General features: G+C 35.7%; 2 protein-coding genes across 5 annotated transcripts in view; one reads left to right on the top strand and one right to left on the bottom strand.

The window, feature by feature from the left end:
- Positions 1-7,721: 7,721 nt before the first annotated feature.
- Positions 7,722-13,529, bottom strand: LOC128018118 (globoside alpha-1,3-N-acetylgalactosaminyltransferase 1-like). The gene is made up of 4 exons (XM_052603490.1): positions 13,447-13,529; positions 9,641-9,670; positions 8,759-8,893; positions 7,722-8,612 (listed from the first exon to the last, which is right to left on the bottom strand). The coding sequence occupies exons 1-4, from the start codon at positions 13,527-13,529 to the stop codon at positions 7,922-7,924; spliced, it is 939 nt and encodes a 312-aa protein (XP_052459450.1). The 3' UTR covers positions 7,722-7,921.
- A 3,562-nt stretch (positions 13,530-17,091) lies between these two features.
- The window catches only part of LOC128018438 (globoside alpha-1,3-N-acetylgalactosaminyltransferase 1-like), a 113,360-nt gene continuing 111,335 nt past the window's right edge, over positions 17,092-19,116 (top strand). For 2 of the 4 annotated variants that reach the window (XR_008184870.1, XM_052603933.1), the window contains exon 1: positions 17,092-17,211. Coding sequence is in view for 2 of the 4 variants with exons in the window: in XM_052603933.1 (XP_052459893.1) it covers positions 17,135-17,211 (77 nt within the window). In the remaining 2 variants the exon portion in view is untranslated. The remainder of the gene's footprint in view (positions 17,212-19,116) is intronic. The other 2 variants (XM_052603931.1, XR_008184871.1) reach the window with 2 other exon arrangements.

Raw genomic sequence — 19,116 nt, 5'->3', positions numbered from 1 at the left:
AATAAAGCCAAATCAGTTTTTGTAACAAGTGAATATGTTCGTTGACTTAAGACATAACATTTTTCACCATCTGCTGGCTTATTTGTGTAATATGAAGAAATGGTCCCTGAACGAATCAGTGAATGAATCTGAACTAACCATTTTGGTGAACAAACTGAAAATGAACAAATCTCTTGAAAGAATCACAATTTTCACCACTACTTTAAATCATTATGTGCTGGTTGTCATATCACTGATCAGTCTTAGACTGCAAAATATATAATGCATTCATATAACTGGACTCCGAATGTATCCAGCAGTACTTTAAGTCAGTCTAGCAGATTATGGTTACTAGAAATAGCCAACATCACTTGACCAACCACAACAATTTTGCTAAAACACATACATGTAAGGGAAACAAGTCAATTAACTCAAAGGGAATCGTTTAAGATTGTAAAGGGAATTTGAACAGAATACTGTTTCACAGCTGATCACTGAAACGGCCAGTGAAACGAGCCTTATAACATCAAATCTCACTGTAAAAAGTGAACAGTTGGATCAACTTAAAAAAAATATACTTCAATTGGTCACACCTAAAGAAATTGCTGCAAGAGAACTTTCTTTAATACCTCGAATGTAAACTGAAGTGGTTTTGGATAAACCAGATTGATGATGTATATCATCCCAAGAAGCAAGGCACAAGCTGATGTGGACGAAGGCAGCTCATTCAGAACTTTAACACCCTTGACGATGACACCTATGTCAGCCTGTGGTTCGTGATGTTCTCCCCAATCCTTCCAAATAACATACACCGCCATGGTGAGCTGCTCCAGCGAACTTTCAACTCACAAGGTATTCCTTGAGGATTTCCCCCAAGGAAAATGATGAAGGCCTTCAGGACACACCCTCTTTTCATGTGAATGATTTCAGTCTGTGATAAAGCAATCGATAACAATTAGCTTTACACCCTAATATATTTAATCATTCTTAATTAAAGGGACACAATAGTTCACCCAAACATTCTAATTTGCTGTTAATTTACAGGCCATCCAAGATGTATGTAGGTGACTTTTTCTTCAGTATAGCAGTTTTTTTTTTTTTTTTGCTGAAACCGTAGTCCTCTGTGATTTATATAATGCAAGTCAATTGCTAGTCACTTTGAGAGTAAAAATATATATATATAATTCTTGCATAGACCGAATCGTTTCGCTTCATAAAACCTCAATAAATTGTCAGGACCCACAGGTATTAATTTTGTTTTGCCTTTTTTTTTTTTATTCTTTTTGACTTGCATTAAATAAAATCACAGATGACCACAGTTTCAGCTTAGTTATTAAAAAGACATACACAATAAGTGATGTGAGCAGATCCCATTTCAATCCCATGTGTGAAAAAAAATGTAGTTAATAATTTAATCCATTACATTACACATTTTAGGTAATAAAATCAGTAGAGCTGTGCAATTTTACAGAAAAAGCATTATACGATACCTTGTTAAATGATGTGATATTCGATATGCAATACAATATTTCCTTATTCAATTCAATTCAATTCAATTTTTATTTATATAGTTATTTTTACAATACAAACAGTTACAAAGCAACTTTACAGAAAATTATGTTCCTACAATATTTAGTAGTAGCTTATAAGTGGTGATTGTCAGTTTGTGCACGTATGATAGGATTTTTAGAAAACTTAATACAGGATGTAGTCAGCCAGAGGATGAACATTATTAATAATTAATAATTATTATATGATGCAGTCACACTTGTTTAACCCAAGCTAAAGAATAAGAATGCGCATTTGATCAGATGCAACTACACTCACAATTTAAGACATACATTATTTGAATGCTTGGCGAAAGAGGAGCATTTTTTCTAGATTTAAACAGAGAGAGTGTGTCTGAACCCTGAACATTATCATTATCATTTCAAAAGACAAGTTGCTGTCTAATATAACACACAGATTTTTGACTGTAGAGGAAGTAACAGTACATCCGTCTAGTTGCAGATTGTAATCTACAAGATTCTGTGTAGTGTTTTTTGGTCCAATAATTTATATCTCTGTCTAATCAAAATTTAATTGGAGAAAATTATTTGTCATCCAATCTTTTACATTTTTAACACAATCTGTTAGCTTAGATAATTTAGAAGTTTCATCTGGTCTCATTGAGATACATAGCTGAGTATCATCAGCATAACAGTGGAAGCTAATTACATATTTTCTAATAATATTACCAAGGGGCAACATGTATATTGAGAATAGAAGGGGACCTAGGACGGATCCTTGTGCACTCCATATTTTACTGATGATAAATGAGATGGCTCCCCATTTAAGTAAACAAAATGGTAGCGATCGGACAGGTAGGATCTAAACCATCTTAGAGCCTGCCCTTGAATACCTGTATAGTTTTGTAATCGATCTATGAATATGTCATGATCTATGGTTTCGAACGCAGCACTAAGATCAAGTAAGACTTGTCACGCTGTCTAGTCTCTGTTTCCCTGGATGTCCACTAATGGGCTCACTTCCCCTTAGGCACTTCACCGTAGGCACTAGATTTCCTCTAGTCTTATCCTGTCATCACAGCAATTGCACTCCGCTAATTGCACCAGGTGCAGGCACTCTATTGTCATTAGCCTCCTTATAAATTCCAGTCTTTTCCTGTTGTTTGTATGGAGTCCTTTCCGTTCGTATGTTCAGCCTTCTCATCTTCCGAGATTCCTCCTTGTCTTCCCTTTCCTTTCCTGTTCCCTCTTTTGTTTATTTGTTCATTTGTTTTTGGACTTGTTTTTTGGTTTTGACCTTTGGAGTGTTTTTGACCACAATTTGGATTTCCCTTAATAAATTACCTGCAATTAGATCTCTCGTTCTCCCTGTGTCTCTCTGGGCAACGAGCGTCAAAAGACTAGAAATTAGATGCAGCCTTGATCTGACGTTTATTATGTGAAATCAATTTAAATTTGATTAAAAAAATATACAAAAATTATATGTATATGTTTAATATTCTTTCTTGGAAAAGAAAGCATCCTACAGCATTTCATAAAAACAAATTTAATTAGAGCTGAATTAAGGGGAGGACGTTTTTAATAGTTTTACCTCATATGTTCTTTTTTGTAATCCATAGAAGCATCGGCGTGATCTCGCTTCTGAATTGCAATAGCAAAAATGCATCACAGACAAATGTCTGAATATTATTGCATATAAAATCATCTGGCGACTCTGGTGAGATAGCAATATAATGTCTAGCAATAACAAATGTAGGCTGTGTGTGTTTTCTTAATCTCTCCAGTAGCCTACCGACAGCAGAGCCGTTAACATCAGAGCTTATCAAAGACTATAGAATACCCAAGACATGTCACTCGAATAGTTTTGAATTGGGAAAAATACATTGCTCAATATGGCCTCTCTATCAAAGGAATCCCTGCCTTCTGAATGAAAGAGCCAATCGGTAATGTGTAAAATCAATCACTGCAGGTGCCTATAGAAGTCCTGGTTGCTATAGAAAGAGTCAAGGTTCGGAGATGCACACTTAGGACTGCACACACACACTGGTTGGTCTAGCCTGAAAGAATAGTGTGATGAGTGGGGCAGGGCCGAGAGCTGTGGGAACAGAGCAAGGTCGGTGGAGTGATTTGGATATGAGCGACACCTGCTCCACTCGTCACAAATAGCTTTTTTAATGCTGTTTGAGCAAAAGAAATAACATTATGGGACAGTTGTCAGATTTCATTGGTGATTTCAAATATGAAATTTAATCGGAAGCTTGACGAACAGTTTTGGAGAATTTGATGTTTCCCCATTCAGATAGGAGCTGCAATTTCATGACAGGAGGCATTTCAAAGGTGGCTGCCAAAGTATGGTTGGGTACCGAAACCCAGTGCCAATATGGTACCCATGGAACCGGTATGCACCAACCGAATCAGAACGCAGATTTTGGTGCCTCTTAAATGCCTGAGCGATCGATGGAAAATTTGTCCTGGTTCTCTGAAATGTACACAAGAAGCATGGGCATCGCTAGGCTTCTTTAGCGGGGCTATAGCATTTAGCTCCATAAACTGTACACAAATTCGTGATCGCCTCAGAGTCAGTCCACTTAAATTTTATATGAAAACAGTGGCAGACCTGTTTCCTCCCCTTCTTTCAGCGCGCTCTTCAATCCGCAGACCGCGAGCAGACTCAAACAGAAACCGAGGAGACAAGGTGTGTGTTTATCGATAGATTGTTCGAATATCTGTATCTGTGCAGTTTTTTGTCATAAAAACAGTTTACAAAAGGTCACGAGGTAGCAGTCGGTTTCCCATCTACTCTAAAGTTTTGCTGTTCACCACTCATCACACCACAGCTGTTTATTCCAGTGAAAATATACCCCTTAACACGTATGAACGCATACTTCAATTACACATATTTATATATACTTAATTTAATTATATGTACGTTATACATACTCTATTGTGCAAAAGTCTTAGGCACGTTAGTATTTTCACCCCAAAGAATTGTGTTCGGACAGTTATTTATATATTTTGCTTTAGTATGTCAGTAGGAAATATCAGTTTACATTTCCAAACATTCATTTTGCCATTAATTTTAATAATCATCTAGTGAGATTTTTGAATGCACAAGATGTCTGACAACAGACGGTGCTTCACAAAGAGATCTGCTTGTGCATTCAAAAATCTCACTAGATTATTATTAAAATGAAAGGCAAAATGAATGTTTGGAAATATAAACTGAAATTTCCTGTTAAAACCAATCGATACCCAACCCTACTGCCAAGTGGCATGACATGCATTAAAGGTTTGTTCACCCAAAAATTAAAATTAGACTGTGTTTTACTTAACCTCGAATCATCCTACTGTAGGTGTTTATGACTTTCTTCATTCAGACGAATCCTGCTGGAGTAATATAAAAAACTGTCCTGGCTATTCCAAGCTCTATCATTGCAGTCAGCTGATGATGCAGTTAAACAGTCCACATGTCGTCAAATAACAAGTTAGTTAGTAATAATTAAGTAATAAAATGAGAGCTGATGGTAAAGCTTTGTATGCTACAACAGAATATACACTGCCATAATACACAACCACAGAACGTAACAGTACCTAAATGATGCAGTACCTTTTTCTTAGAGTAAAGAAGGGGTAAAGAAAGTACAAAAGTGTCCCTTTGAGTGTATTGCCTCACAGTGGCTTTAGCAATTCTTTCTTTCTTTTTTTCTCTGATAGTGTTCCTTCAACAACTCAGATATGCAAATCAAGGGTGTGCCAGAGTTTGAGTCCAAAGTTGTTTTTTTTCTTTTCCCATTTTTGATATTTGAGCATTGTTGATATTTGGTTTCACTTTCACAAGCAGCCAGGTTTATTTTCAATTCAAATCACACATTTACATTTTTTGCTTTTGTTTTGTTTACTACATGTAATGAATTCAAAATCACAAACAAGTGAAGATTTCAGATGCAAAAGCATCTAAGTGCTATCTGAAATTTTCATCTAAAATTAGGATTTTTATCAACCTCCTATGCTTAGATTGAGTCATTTTACTTTAATGGCAATGTGCAGGTCCTTTTCCAGGCTGATAAAGTGAAACTGAATATAAATATAGAAGCCTGATAAAAATCCTAATTTTAGATGAAATTTCAGATGGCACTTAGAGGGTTTTGCATCTTCAAGTATTCTTGAGATTCACATTTTGCATACTAAAATATACAAAAGGAAGTTCTAATAATTTTGTTCCTATTAGTCGAATGATGGATGCTCCATCCTGAAAACACAGTTTTTGTTTTATCCAGCTGTATTTACTCTGTTAGTCAGTCAGGATCAAGGATTCAACTGCATTATGGTAAAAATTAATTTAAAGATAATATAATAATTTTGTGTAGTCTTTCATACTATAGACACAACCAGTTTTACTCACTGAAAGATTTATTAATCATAAAATAATTGTATTATAATTGTCTAATTCTAACTGTATTAGAGTCTTACACACTGATAATGCAGAGTCGTGCATTAATTTGAGTGACGATGGCTATTATGGGAGTGGCTTGATGGAGCGCAGGAGATGCAGATAGCTTGGGAACTGGTCATCCTGGAATCAGTAAGACACTTTCCACTCTCCAAAGGAAGTACTGGTAGCCGAGAATGCTGGAGGATATCAAGGAATTCATCCAAGTATGTGCCCTCTGATCCATGACCAAGGTACCTCGACAACTACCTACCGGAAAGGTTCTCCCATTACCGATTGCTCGTCGCCCTTGGTCCCACATTGGGGTTGACTTCATCACCAACCTCCCAGCTTCGTATAGTAATACCTGCATCCTTGTGGCTATAGACAGATTCTCCAAAACAAGTAGACTGATTCCCCTGAAAGCCCTACCCACAGCCTTTGAAACAGCATAATTTCTGTTTAATTATGTATTTCGTAATTTTGGCATTCCAGAAGACATTGTTTCGGACAGGGGGGCTCATTTCATCTCAAGGGTTTGGTCTTTGCTCTTCTCAACGTCACAGTTAGTCTCACTTCCAGCTACCACCCACAGGCAAATGGACTACTTGGTAGACTGGGAGGATTATGGACCAGAAGAGAGGTGTTGGGTGCCTCGCCAAGATATTCTCGACCCGAGTCTGCTCACAGAGTTTCACGCCCAGCATCCAGAGAAACCCACTCCACAACCTTGAGGCAGACCCCCAAGAAGCCAGAGCAAGGGGGGGGGGGGGGGGGTGCTAGTGTCAGGGACCCAACAGAATTAGTGAGAAACAGTATTAGTGTCCCGGAATTGTGTGGCTTTGACGTCTCGACAATTGACAAACTCACCTGTATTTCACCGAAGCAAACTCCACAGAACCCGCACCCAAAACATATTTGTAAAGATTTTAAACAAATACAACAACAAAAAATAATAATACACTATATGTATGTATGTATGTATATATATATATATATATATATATATATATATATATATATATATATATATATATATATATATATATATATTAGGGGTGTAACGGTACTTGTATTCATACCGAACCGTTTCGGTACAGGGCTTTCGGTACGGTGCACGTGTGTACCGAATGACAGAATGCAATATTTTGTGCGCGGAATATAAGTACATTTTCGTGTTTCCAAACGAACATATTAAGTGGTGGACGTCTCCGCGTTCAGAGCAAATCACGCCCTGCAGCTGATTCTCAGACCGGCGACACACTGGATGCGTCGCGCAAGCGTCTCAGCTGCGTGGCATGTCCGTTTTTAATCCGGCTTTCATGTTAACAGGTTAGAGCTAGCAGACTGCCTGCGTGAGACGCGCAAATATTGCACCTGTTAAACATAGTCTATTTTGTGGTCAGACTATTTTATTTAGTGGAGAACTTTGCAGCAGAATTTTATTTCTTATTCTTTTTTTATTTTATATATATTTTATTAAAAAGTATATTTTTTAAAATGTATAGTAATAAACAACCTGCAGTTTAATGTTTGCATTTCTTTCCCTTACTGTACCGAAAATGAACCGAACCTTGACTTTAAAACCGAGGTATGTACCGAACCGTGATTTTTGCGTAGCGTTACACCCCTAATATATATATATATATATATATATATATATATATATATATATATATATATATATATATATATATATATATATAAAATGGTTGTCAGAGTTTTTAACTAGATGCACATTGTGTTCAGTTACATAATAAAGAGTAATGCAAAGAGTTTGATGAGTTCATATTGTGTGTGTTTATTCAAAAAGATTTTGGCAGACATTGTTTCTGATGCCACATTGCACTCATAAACATTGGTATATGTCTGTAATTATCCCTTTCTTGCTGGCAGATGTCAACTTTCCCTACTGCCAGTACTACCTATTAACAGATTCCAATGTCTTATGGGAGGCCTGTGAGAAAAACACCATGTCACTTTAGTTAAATAGTGGCAACAGTTTCTATGGGTTTGGACGAACTTCAGCATAGTTTTTAGCTACATTAGAAAAGCGAACAACTTTTATTTGGGCTGCTTTTTCATTGATGTCCCTCCACATATATTCAGGAGAGAGCAGTTTATTAGGTTTGTTCAAAAGGAAATACTTGTTCAAGTGAGACTCCTCTTGCCATACTGCCTCAATGGAGTTTGCAGCATCAATGAGCAGCTTCTCCCTGCAGGTTTTGGTGAGTTGATGTACATCTTCTAATAAGCCACCAAATGCAGCACCAGCATAATAAAAATCACCTTCCCCAGCTGGAATGTATGCTTGAGACTCTGGTCTACGCTCATATGTGAATCGATCCCTTGGAGCGTCAAACAACCAAGGATGAATCACACCTACCAGACGACCCAAAGACTCCACACCCCAACGGCCATAGAACTTTGTATCTATGTCAAGGCAGAAAATATAGTCAGCTTTGTTGGCCAGTTCATTCTCTATTAGTTTTTCCAGTTTTTCCATCCTGCTCATACTGATGTCCTGCCATCTTTTCAATCTCTGGATTTTTAGAACTGTCAAATTACGGTTTTCACCCATCTTCACCTCAGGAATCGATTCTGGTTGATCTGTAAACAAGTAGTAATGCACTCGAAATCCAACAAAGTAATGCTGTTCTGCTGACTCCAAAAAATCTTTAACAAAACGCGTGTATCTAACAAACAGAGGAAACAAACACAGGGAGAAATATTATGGTTCATTTATGCTTTAATCATTACTATTTCCAGAATCAAGGAAAAAACAGAGGAGGGGAAACAAATGAGGATTATTAATAAGATGAGAGATATCATGAAGACTTACTTTCCCAAAGCGAAGACTGTGGTTGCTATGGTGAGATTGTGTTGTTTGTAGATAGAGTCGATCAGTATGGGGTCAAAGGTTCCCTCCCAAATGATTGGAGCTGACCATGGTGTCACAGAAGCAACATCTTTCTGACTTCATTAAAAACACACATCCAGCGCTGTAATCATTTCATTCATGATTGGAAATGGGCAATAACTGGTTAATACTAAAAACATAATACTCACCCTACCAACACACTCGGCTGGTTGTACAACAAGCTGTAATAAAAATGAATAAGCAGAAAGAACAACATACACTTTTGTTCATGGAGTTGATACACATTTAAAACATGGGTTTCCCAGTTTTTATATTTCCATCTATGAATTGAAGACATCATCATTTAACTCTCACTTGTCATCTGATCAGAACCTCAAAAACAACCATGAACCAGTAGTTCAGTAGTCCTCATTACGGGTCAAATTGAAAAATAAAGTCACTTTTAAGAAGATGAAGTTTTACACACCCTGGCGATGAGCGCAATCCAGAAGTCTTTTGCTTCCATTTTGGCCTGAAAATAACAGAGTCAAACTCTAACTAATTTGTAGTTGATTATGTTGTGTGTGTGTGTGTGTGTGTGTGTGTGTGTGTGTGTGTGTGTGTTGATGAATATGAGTGTGCACATAAATACTAGCATGTGCGTGCATATGTTTTTTTGTGTGTGTGTTGAAGAGTGATGTATGTGTTTGCACATTACTCACTTGATGACGACTTGTTCTTCTATCTGCTGATTGCAGCTTAAAACATTAAAATATAAAATAATTTAGTAATGCAAACTTCCCAAATCAAGAGAAAATCCCAAACTACATCAGAACTATGTTTTTCTAACTGCATTAAACTCACCTGTTCGGGATATTGTTCAGGTATATGAGCCTGTAAAGGAAGACATATAACTTCAGGAGAGATCTCTTTAAATGAGCAACTGTTTAATCTCATTTTGTTTTAGAGTTTAAAGTTGTATATATTATGTTTGTCATATACTCAGAAAATGCAGATAAAGAATAATAAAAATAAAGAATTGCTTGATATTGTAGGGTTTAAAATCAACCAAAACTTTTGTTTCCTTTCCCAAACCTATCATTCATCAATCCTACAAACTGAACCACTATAGTGAAACCATCCTTAGTCCTGATCAGACAGAATGCATTTTTTTTTTTGCATTTTCATTTGCATTTTGGCATTCTATTTTCAAAATCATGTTCTTTCATGTTCATGTTCATTTGGACAACTTCAAAGGCAATTTTCTCAGTATTTGATTTTTTGTTTTTGCACCCTCGGGTTCCAGATTTTCATGTAGTTGTATCTCGGCCAAATATTGTCCCCTAACAAACGATACATAAATGGAAAGCTAATTTATTCAGCTGTCAGATGATGTATAAATCTCAATTTCGACAAATTTACACTCAAGACTGCTTTTGTGGTCCAGGGTCACATATATCCTGAGAATAAAATAAAAATGTTCACATTTTTAAAGGGGTCATAAAATGCAGTTTCAGAAACTTATAATATTTTATCAAGCTTAGTTCATAAATATTTATGCTTTAAAAATAAGGTGCGTAAAGCAGAATAGAGTGGAAATGCTGAATACATGTACTACTTCTAGCCACGTCAAGCACTAATGTTACCAACTTACTGCATTATTAACACATCAATTCACAATCCAAACACAGCCATCTAATATTTTTGAAGAGTAATTACATACCCACTCAATACCATCCCAAAGAACACAAGAATGATGAGAAAATTCAGATGGAGCTGCATTATTCCAGGAATACTCATTGATATGAATTTAGAGACTGAAGGTTACGTGAGAGGAATAAAGCAAGAGAGATGTAGATCAAGGAGGAGCTTTTAGTTGACTCACAATGTTATTAGAACTTCATTTTACTACTGTATATTTAAGTATGTAAAATGTGAAACTCAAGAATACTTGTTTGTGATTTTGAACCCATTAGTTACAAAACCAAAGCAATGAATAAAAATGTGTGATTTGAATTGAAAATAAACCTGGGTTACTGGCTTTTGATAGTGAAACAAAACAGATATCAAATATCAATAATTGGAGGGGAAAAAAAAGTTTTGAATGGACAGAAAAAAATGTGCCTAAACAAAAGACTAAGAACAAAACAATTTACACATAAACCAAACAAACAAACAAAACAGGGATATGAGAAGTTACAAACTTTGGACTTAAACTCTGGCACACCCTTGATATGCATATGAGCTGTTGGAGGAATTCTCTCAGAAAAAAAATGAAAGAGAAAAAAAGCAAAAATTGTATCTTTAGGGGTACAACAGCTTGCCACTGCAGGGCAATACCCTCACAGGGACACTTCTGTACCTTTTTTGCCTCTTCTTTACTCTAAGAAAAGGTACTGTATCATTTAGGTGCTGTTAAGTTCTATGTGTATTATAGAAATGTATATTTTGTTGTAGCCTACAGAGCTTTGCCATCAGTTCTCGTTGTTGCTAACTTCACATTCAAACGTGCAGGAAGTTGTAGGGAGGTGGCTGCCTGTCCAAATTTAGTAATATATTTTCTCCTGTTTTTGGTAGTGACGGGGAACAGAGGTTTTTTGAACCATTTGAGGTTTTCATCAAATTGTGCCAAAAAAAAAAAAAAAAAAAGAAAGAAAAAAAAAGGGTTAAATACTCGAAGCTTTTAACACAGTTTGCATTAGCGACATCTGGTGGTCAGACTTATTTTCTCCAGCATATCTAACAAATAAAAGCTGAGCAGAGTATATATATAGAATTACTTTTGTGCCTATAAAAATGAATGTATTTTTTTCAAGAAGCTTTTGAAAATATAAACTGAAACTGAACAAAATGTCTTTGAAACTGTAAAAAAAAATCCTTAATCACTGACTTCGTTTTTAATACACTTCATGTTTTGCTAAATGTTTTCTCCTCTTTCTTTCGCTGATCACAAATGCACTTCCAGAGTTTTCATTTAAGCTACTGAAATTTTAGTTAATCTCTGAGGGGGCGGGGCTAGCGGTAGTGTGTACTTATTGGATACTAAGTTTTTGATTGACAGTTTCTCGAAATGGAAGTGAAGTATTCATGGTTGAATAAATGGTTGTCTTTGAGGTTCTGATCAGATGACTAGTGAGAGTAGGTACCTTCATATACTACAAAGTGGTTCATTTATCTAGGTTAAACGTTTAAGTATTGTTATAAGCGTAAACTGTTTTCTATGTATAGATTTTATTTTAGTCAAGTCGTGATGATTTGAGAAGGCTAAATTGATCAAATGTAGGCTCACTGTCTGCCGCTGGCAACTTGGTCGTTATTTTAAAAACAAAAACTTATATTTAACAAACAAAACAAAACAAAATTCTAAATTAACTTAATAAAAAACAATTAAACAAAATATAATCACTTTGCCATTACATACAAAACTATTCTTCTATTTTAATAATAAATGTAGGCCTATTATTGTATGAAATATAATACTTGAAGTCTACATAAAAAGAGCAGAATGCAAAATGTATACAGCAATGAAAAAAAATAAACCTACAATATAGAAACCTGAAACAACAGAATTCTATATTCACATGTCTCTTTGTGCTTGTGTGTCATCATACTAATCACCTTATAGGCTATTTACTCCTTTTTTCTAACCCAATAGCTCTTAAATGCAATCCATTGTGGAATCGCTCCTGTTGTAGAAGCACCAAAATTTGAGGCTTGTGCAGGGCTCTACTCTTGATGGCAAGCTAAAGACGGGATAAAGGTGGTCGAGAGAAACTAAAAAGAAAAAAAGAAAAAGTTACATCAGGTTACCTTTGCCTGCCTCTCTCACTATACACATCAATGTATTAAAATCCCAGGACAATCCTAGACTGAGCTTCTACTGCTATATATCACTCTACAGTCTCTAGCATGATTATCCCATCCATTCATAAAGAGACAGCAGTGATTCTACAACGGGTTGCATTTTAGAGCTATTTAGTTAGAAGAAAAAAAAAGAGTAAATGAAGCAGCCTATAAGGTATGATATAACATACAAACACACAGAGACATATGGATACTCAAATTAAAGAATTCTGTTGTTTTCAGGTTTGTCATACATTTTGCATTCTGCTCTTTTAATGTAGATTTAAAGTATTTTAGTTCATACAATAATAAATTTATTTCAATCATCTGTTGGAAAGAAAATAGAAAGCATCGCATAGTTTGTAATGGTTTATACTATAGTTTTTTTTTCATTGACCAATTTAAAATGTTTATTTGTTTTCTGATTTGGAAAGTTTTATCTTGCATCTGACATTTTATCTTATAAGTTGATCTCATGTTATGAGGAATGTTATCTGTAGGTCTTGACTGTGTATGATTTTCAATCATCCAAGGTGTAATTGATGTTGGTAACACTTTTTAATGTATCCTGTATTGTAGCTAATAGTTGTAGAGCATTACAAGATATTTGTGTCATTTAATCATCTAAATTTAATTTATGAAATTGAAAACTAGAAAATTTTGTTGTGCCTCATTCATTATTCTCTACCCTAACAACATTTGACGAAATAAATATTGTCACGGCACAGCGAAGAGAGCACCGTGGAAGAAACAGCTGCTTGTTTGACTATGTGAACAGGTGTACTGAGTGAAGGTAAATGAGTCCGGGAGAAAGGGAAGAGGCTCACCCTGGTGGTGGAACACCGGGTCGGGACTCATGACAGGACCCCTCCTCTAAGGAACGGATTCCAGACGTTCCAGAATAAGACATCACGGAGAGAGGCGGAATGGAGGTGGATCTGCCAGTTTTATCTGGATTTGCCAGTTCACTATAGGATCTGTGGTTTCTTAATAAGAGGCTTAATAACCACCAACTTAAATAGTTTTGGGACGTGACCTAAAGATAACGACGGTTAATAATATTGAGAAGCGGTTCTTCGGCTACAGGTAACAACTCTTTCAGTAATTTAGTGGGTACAGGATCTAATAGACATGTTGTTGGTTTAGATACAGTGATAAGTTGTTTAGCTCTTCCTGTCCTGTAGTTTTAAAGCACTGCAGTTTATCTTTGCATTGGATGAAACTGAAGTGTTAGATGCTGTATAATCTGTATTCTCTATTGTTTTTCTAATGTTATCTATTTTATCAGTGAAGAAATTCATAAAGTCATTACTATTTAACGTTAAGAAAAAAGGAATATTTGAATCAGGTGGCGTCTGGTTATTTTTTAATTTAGCCACTGTGCTAAATAAAAACCTTGGATTATTTTGGTTATTTTCAATGAGTTTGTGGATATGTTCTGCCCAAACAGTATTTACAGCCTGTCTATAACTGGACATACTGTTTTTCCATGCAATTCTAAAAACTTCCAAGTTAGTTTTTCTCCATTTGCGTTCAAGACTACGAGTTTCTTTCTTGAAAGTGTGAGTATTTCTGGCACAGTACATTTTTCTCTAACCTTTTTCAATTTGATGGGTGAAACAGCTTCTAATGTATTAGAGTCATTTTGTCTAATTATTTTTGGGTACAAATAGCAGTTGAGATAGATCAGGCAGGTTATTTGCGAATCTTTCTTTGGTGGCTGGAACAATAGTTCTGCCCAGACGGTAACGCTGCGACATTTAATATCAGTGCTATGCAGCATGCACGATACAAGGAAATGGTCTGTAACATCATTACTTTGAGGTACGATATCTATATCAGTAAGATCGATTGCGATATAATTAAATCTAGTGTATGATTAAAACGATGAGTGGGCCCGGTGACATTTTGCTTGACTCCAAAAGAGTTTATTAGGTCATTAAATGCAAGTCCTAATGCATCATTTGTATTGTAAATGTGAATATTAAAATCTCCCATGATTAGCGCCTTATCAACTGTAACCAGAAGGTCTGAGAGGAAATCTGCAAATTCTTTTAAGAATTATGTATACGGCCCTGGTGGTCACAGTAGTCAGAGCAAGACATACCTGTACATTAGATTTCTTTTGCATGTCTGACAGTGTAACATTAAGCAGAAGTATTTCAAATGAGTTAAACCTTTATCCTGTTTTCTGGGTAACATTGAGAAACAACTTTTCTATGGCGCTTATAATATGTAAAAACTATTTTAATTGTGTAAATTTGAATTATCAACAACTTTAATTTAACAAAACTGAACTTTATGTGGCATTTAACATAGTTCTGAATTAGATTTCTTTTAACTTGAAGACGTGTCTTCAAACAGCAGATTTTTTTTTTTTTTTTTCTGGTGTTAGTAAGCAAATATTCCGTTTTTTTTTTTTTAAATACAGCTTCAAGTTTTCAAGATGAAGAAGAAATTCGGAACGTCAGATTGAATATTCAAAATTCAATATGTGAAATTCAGATTGTAGAGAAAGTAGATCAGAGGTTATCCACAGGGAAGAGTGGATCTCTTTTTCTCCAAAAAGTCGTACAAAGCATTTACGGTGACCGGAGCTGACAGCTTCAGTTCACTTGTTCACTAGTCTTGTTGTGGCAAGAACATATTAACTTGTGGAAACGTGATAATACGTTGTGCATGGCCGTGAGCTATTGGTTTTTTGGGAACATCGTAATTTGTGGGAGCGTGATAATATCATGACTACGAGATAATTTTGTCGAGATAATCTCATCGAGATGATGACATCCAGGAATCACTGCGTGGCTGCCGCTTTCTGTCTAAAGTGTTTTTGCGTCTTGGTGCAGACATTGTCATAATTACAAACAACAAGGTCACATTTGAGTTTACTAAAAATAAACAAAACATATAACAGAAGTTTAGTTTATGAGTTATTAGCTATTTATCATGTCATGGGACTATGACTAGCAAAGTTTTCATATCAAACACAGTTAACAATGACATTTTACTCGTAGCCAAATTACATTTTACCTGGCAAAATACTTACTAACTCACACGCATGCTCTGGATTTGTATTTATTTTATTCTCTGTAAAAAAAAAAAAAAATAGATCATCCAATAGGAATTCTTATAGGCTACATTTTAAATGATCAGAATGTTTTCAACACTATCAAGATGAGCTCAGTAAAATGTTAGATTGGTTGTTAATAATCTGCCCGGTAATAGTTTAAAGATGATAAAAAGATAAAACATATTTTTATCTCTGGCAAGTTCTGTATCAGGAATCCGTTTGTTACCTTTCGATGACGCAAAAGTAGGTTTATCAGGTTTATCAAACGGGGCAAGTGCAGGACTCTGCCAAGACTTCCTGTGTTGAGGGAACAGGATTTTCCAGTAATGAAACATTTTTGTCCACCCCACAGACTTGTCAATCCATTAACTGATCGTCTTTTCACATAAAATTTGTATATTATTACTATGACAAACAGCGCCCTCCAGAGGGGAGGAAGGAGTAATGATAGACATGGCATAATACTCCCCGTCTGGTATCAAGTATAATACATACCAATCTTAATTTCTTAAGACATAAGCAAAATAACCTCTGTAATAGGTCATAAGAATGTTTTAGCATAATCACTTTCAGTTACAGTTTTCTGACTTTGCCTTCTGAGTCTTGATTTTGAAGCGTCTGCTAAATGATTAAATGTAAATTTTGGTGCCTGTTATTGTTAACTATTGAAAATACATTACAATAAATAAATACATTACAATAAATAAATTGGTTTAAAGAACCCCCCCCCCCCACACACACACACACACACACACACAAATCACACATTTCACAAGTTCCACTTCTGCTATCACAAGCCGAGGGTGAAAAAAGGTTTGCTCAAACCTCAAACTGAATACTGCATCACACGCCACACTCAAGGCTATAGCTTCAAATAGCCTGTCCAGTTCAGCCAGAAATGACTCCACATTTATATTAGCTGGTTTATAAACAAAACAACAAATATTTGTTAACTTGCTAAAGCGGGAAAATAAAGAAAAGAAAGTCCTGATAAAAATGTGGATGGGGCTGAATACATGAAAATGTATATAAAAATAAATAATATAATGACCATTTTAAAACCAGCACATGACCAGCTTAAAGCCAGCATAAAAAATACTGTTTTCCTTCTTGTTTTTAAGTGTTCTTTGTCCTTCGCACATTTTTTCCATCTATTCTAAACTTTTTTTCCTCCAAATGTTGATATTTGAGCAAAGGGTTGTTTCACTATCAAAAGCCAGTAAGCCAGGTTTATTTTCAATTCAAATCACACATTTTTTAGTTAGTTTGTTTACATCTAATGAGTTCCAAATCACAGATAACATTTTGCATACTAAAATATACAGCAGTAAAAGGAAGTTCAAATAATAATGTGAGTCAATTGTAAGCTCCTCCCCTGATCTACATCTCACTTGCTTTATTCCTCTCACTAACACTTCAGTCTTGAACTTCATATCAATGTGTACATGAGTATTTCAGGAATAATGCAGCTCCGTCAGAATTTTTTCATCATTCTTTTGTTCTTTGGGATGGTATTGAGTGGGTATGTAATTATTCTTCAGTAATATTAGATGGTTTGCCTTTGTGTCTGGGTTGTCATAATAATGCAGTATTATTTCTCAGAGGTTGGTAACTTGTGCTTGATATGTGGTCGTGAGTAGTAAATGAAGTGTTTATATTCCCTCTCTATTCTCATTCTTATTTAAAGCATTTATTGCAACCCATTCTCACTCCAAAGGCGTCAAAAACCGAAGCATGGTCAAGCGCCCCTAGCGTCACTTTTATGACGCCAAATGTGCCTCTCGGCGTCGAATATCGAAGCACTACGACCTTCATTGCTTTCAGTGGGAAACTTTTGGCGTCAGAATTCGACACAAGGACATGAGATGTTTATCGCTATGAAATCACGTTCAAGAAGTCTCATTCAGCACACATCGCGCGATACTTGCTATCAGTTCCACAGTTTGGGTGAGTAGTCGTAAATACGCTCTTTTAATGCCTTTTATAAAATGTATTCTGTCTTCTTTATTAATCAGATTAGCGCCATATGTTTAATCGCTGTATTATATCGGTCATCCGCGGCTGTCTTTGAGTTTCATTGCGTTTAAATAAATGAACACAGCTGCTAATTAGTGTGATTAAACTCTGTCACATGACTTTCCATAGACCTTCGATCCGTTTTATATTATTATTAATTTCAGGATCAATGATGTAAGTTGTATTTGTAGTAAAATCATGGTAATCACGACACTTACAATAGTAATAAATGAAATGTGAAGTTAAAACACAGTAAACGGGACATTAGTAACTGTAACTGTAGTTTTACTATGGTATATTAATAATCAATACAACAATACAATAATCACCAAACCAGCTATGTTTGTATCACTGTAATGTTAGTGTTTTTATGTGCTTTTATATGACAGATATAACAGTAATCATATGTTCTGTACCATGCTTTTAATACCTTTTAATGTAAATCCAAAAAATAAAAAATAATTTACAAAAATATTTTTTCATCTTGCAGTTTATTCATATCAGTTTATATCTAAATATTATGCTCACAGATCATTATTAACATTCTGTATATGATTCAATTTTATTTTCTCTCCCCTTTTTTATTATTTTTATTTTTAGCTGAAAAGACGTAAAGGAAGCAGTCATCCCAGTGGTGTTTCTGGAGAGGGATTCCTTCAGAAATGGAGAAGACAGAAAGCTGTGGAGGCATACATTTGCAGCAGTAAGTCTGTGATAGTTTGTCCCTTTTATCAAACATTCCTGCTTTTATAATTTGTACAGCATTTGTTTTTTCTTAAACTGTTGCACTGTCCAAATACCCACACTTGCCATCTTTGCACTTGACCACTTGATTACTTATTTGACGTATTTCCTGTATTTGGCCTAGTGTTCAAGTGAGCATGATGACCACAAGTGTGTGTCGAACTTTTCATCACCTGATGACTGTGTTTCCCAATCCTGATCCTGGAGAACCCCAGCACTGCACGGTTTTGGCGTCTCTCTTATCTGACAAACACACTTTTGAGGTCTTGGAGTCTTCACTGATGAGCTGATGAGTTGAATCAGGTGTGTTTGATCAGGGAGACATCTCAAATGTGCAGTGTTGGGCTTCTCCAGGACCAGGATTGGGAGCCACTGCCTTATGGGACACGTATGTGTTTATAGAGATTTTTAATATCTAATTATCAATATTTCACGTACTGTACATTGGACAGCTTTCCATGACCTCTTGTGAGATCTCGCAAAAAGTCTGACGATTTATTCCAAAACATGGATGATGGGATACACTAAGCGTTGTATAGCGCTCCGGAGCAGTATTGGAGAGGTTTAGTGTGTGTTAAGGACACTATGCTTTGGCATTATTAAGACCGGGGACAGTCTCGTTCACACACTGTCACGTACACACACTCTCAAGTGGCCAAGACTGCAA

Source organism: Carassius gibelio, chromosome A8 (genome assembly GCF_023724105.1).
Source record: "Carassius gibelio isolate Cgi1373 ecotype wild population from Czech Republic chromosome A8, carGib1.2-hapl.c, whole genome shotgun sequence".
Lineage (NCBI taxonomy): Eukaryota > Metazoa > Chordata > Actinopteri > Cypriniformes > Cyprinidae > Carassius > Carassius gibelio.
This window is presented reverse-complemented; position numbering and strand designations above follow the sequence as displayed.

Coding starts and splice junctions, on each gene's coding strand:
- LOC128018118 (XM_052603490.1), bottom strand. CDS start 13,529: ATGTCTTATTCTGGAACGTCTGGAATCCGTTCCTTAGAGGAGGGGTCC. Junction 9,671..13,446: donor CCCGGTGTTCCACCACCAGG/GTGAGCCTCTTC, acceptor CTTCCTTTACAG/GCTCATATACCTGAACAATA. Junction 8,894..9,640: donor CTGAACAATATCCCGAACAG/GTGAGTTTAATG, acceptor TTTTTAATGAAG/TCAGAAAGATGTTGCTTCTG.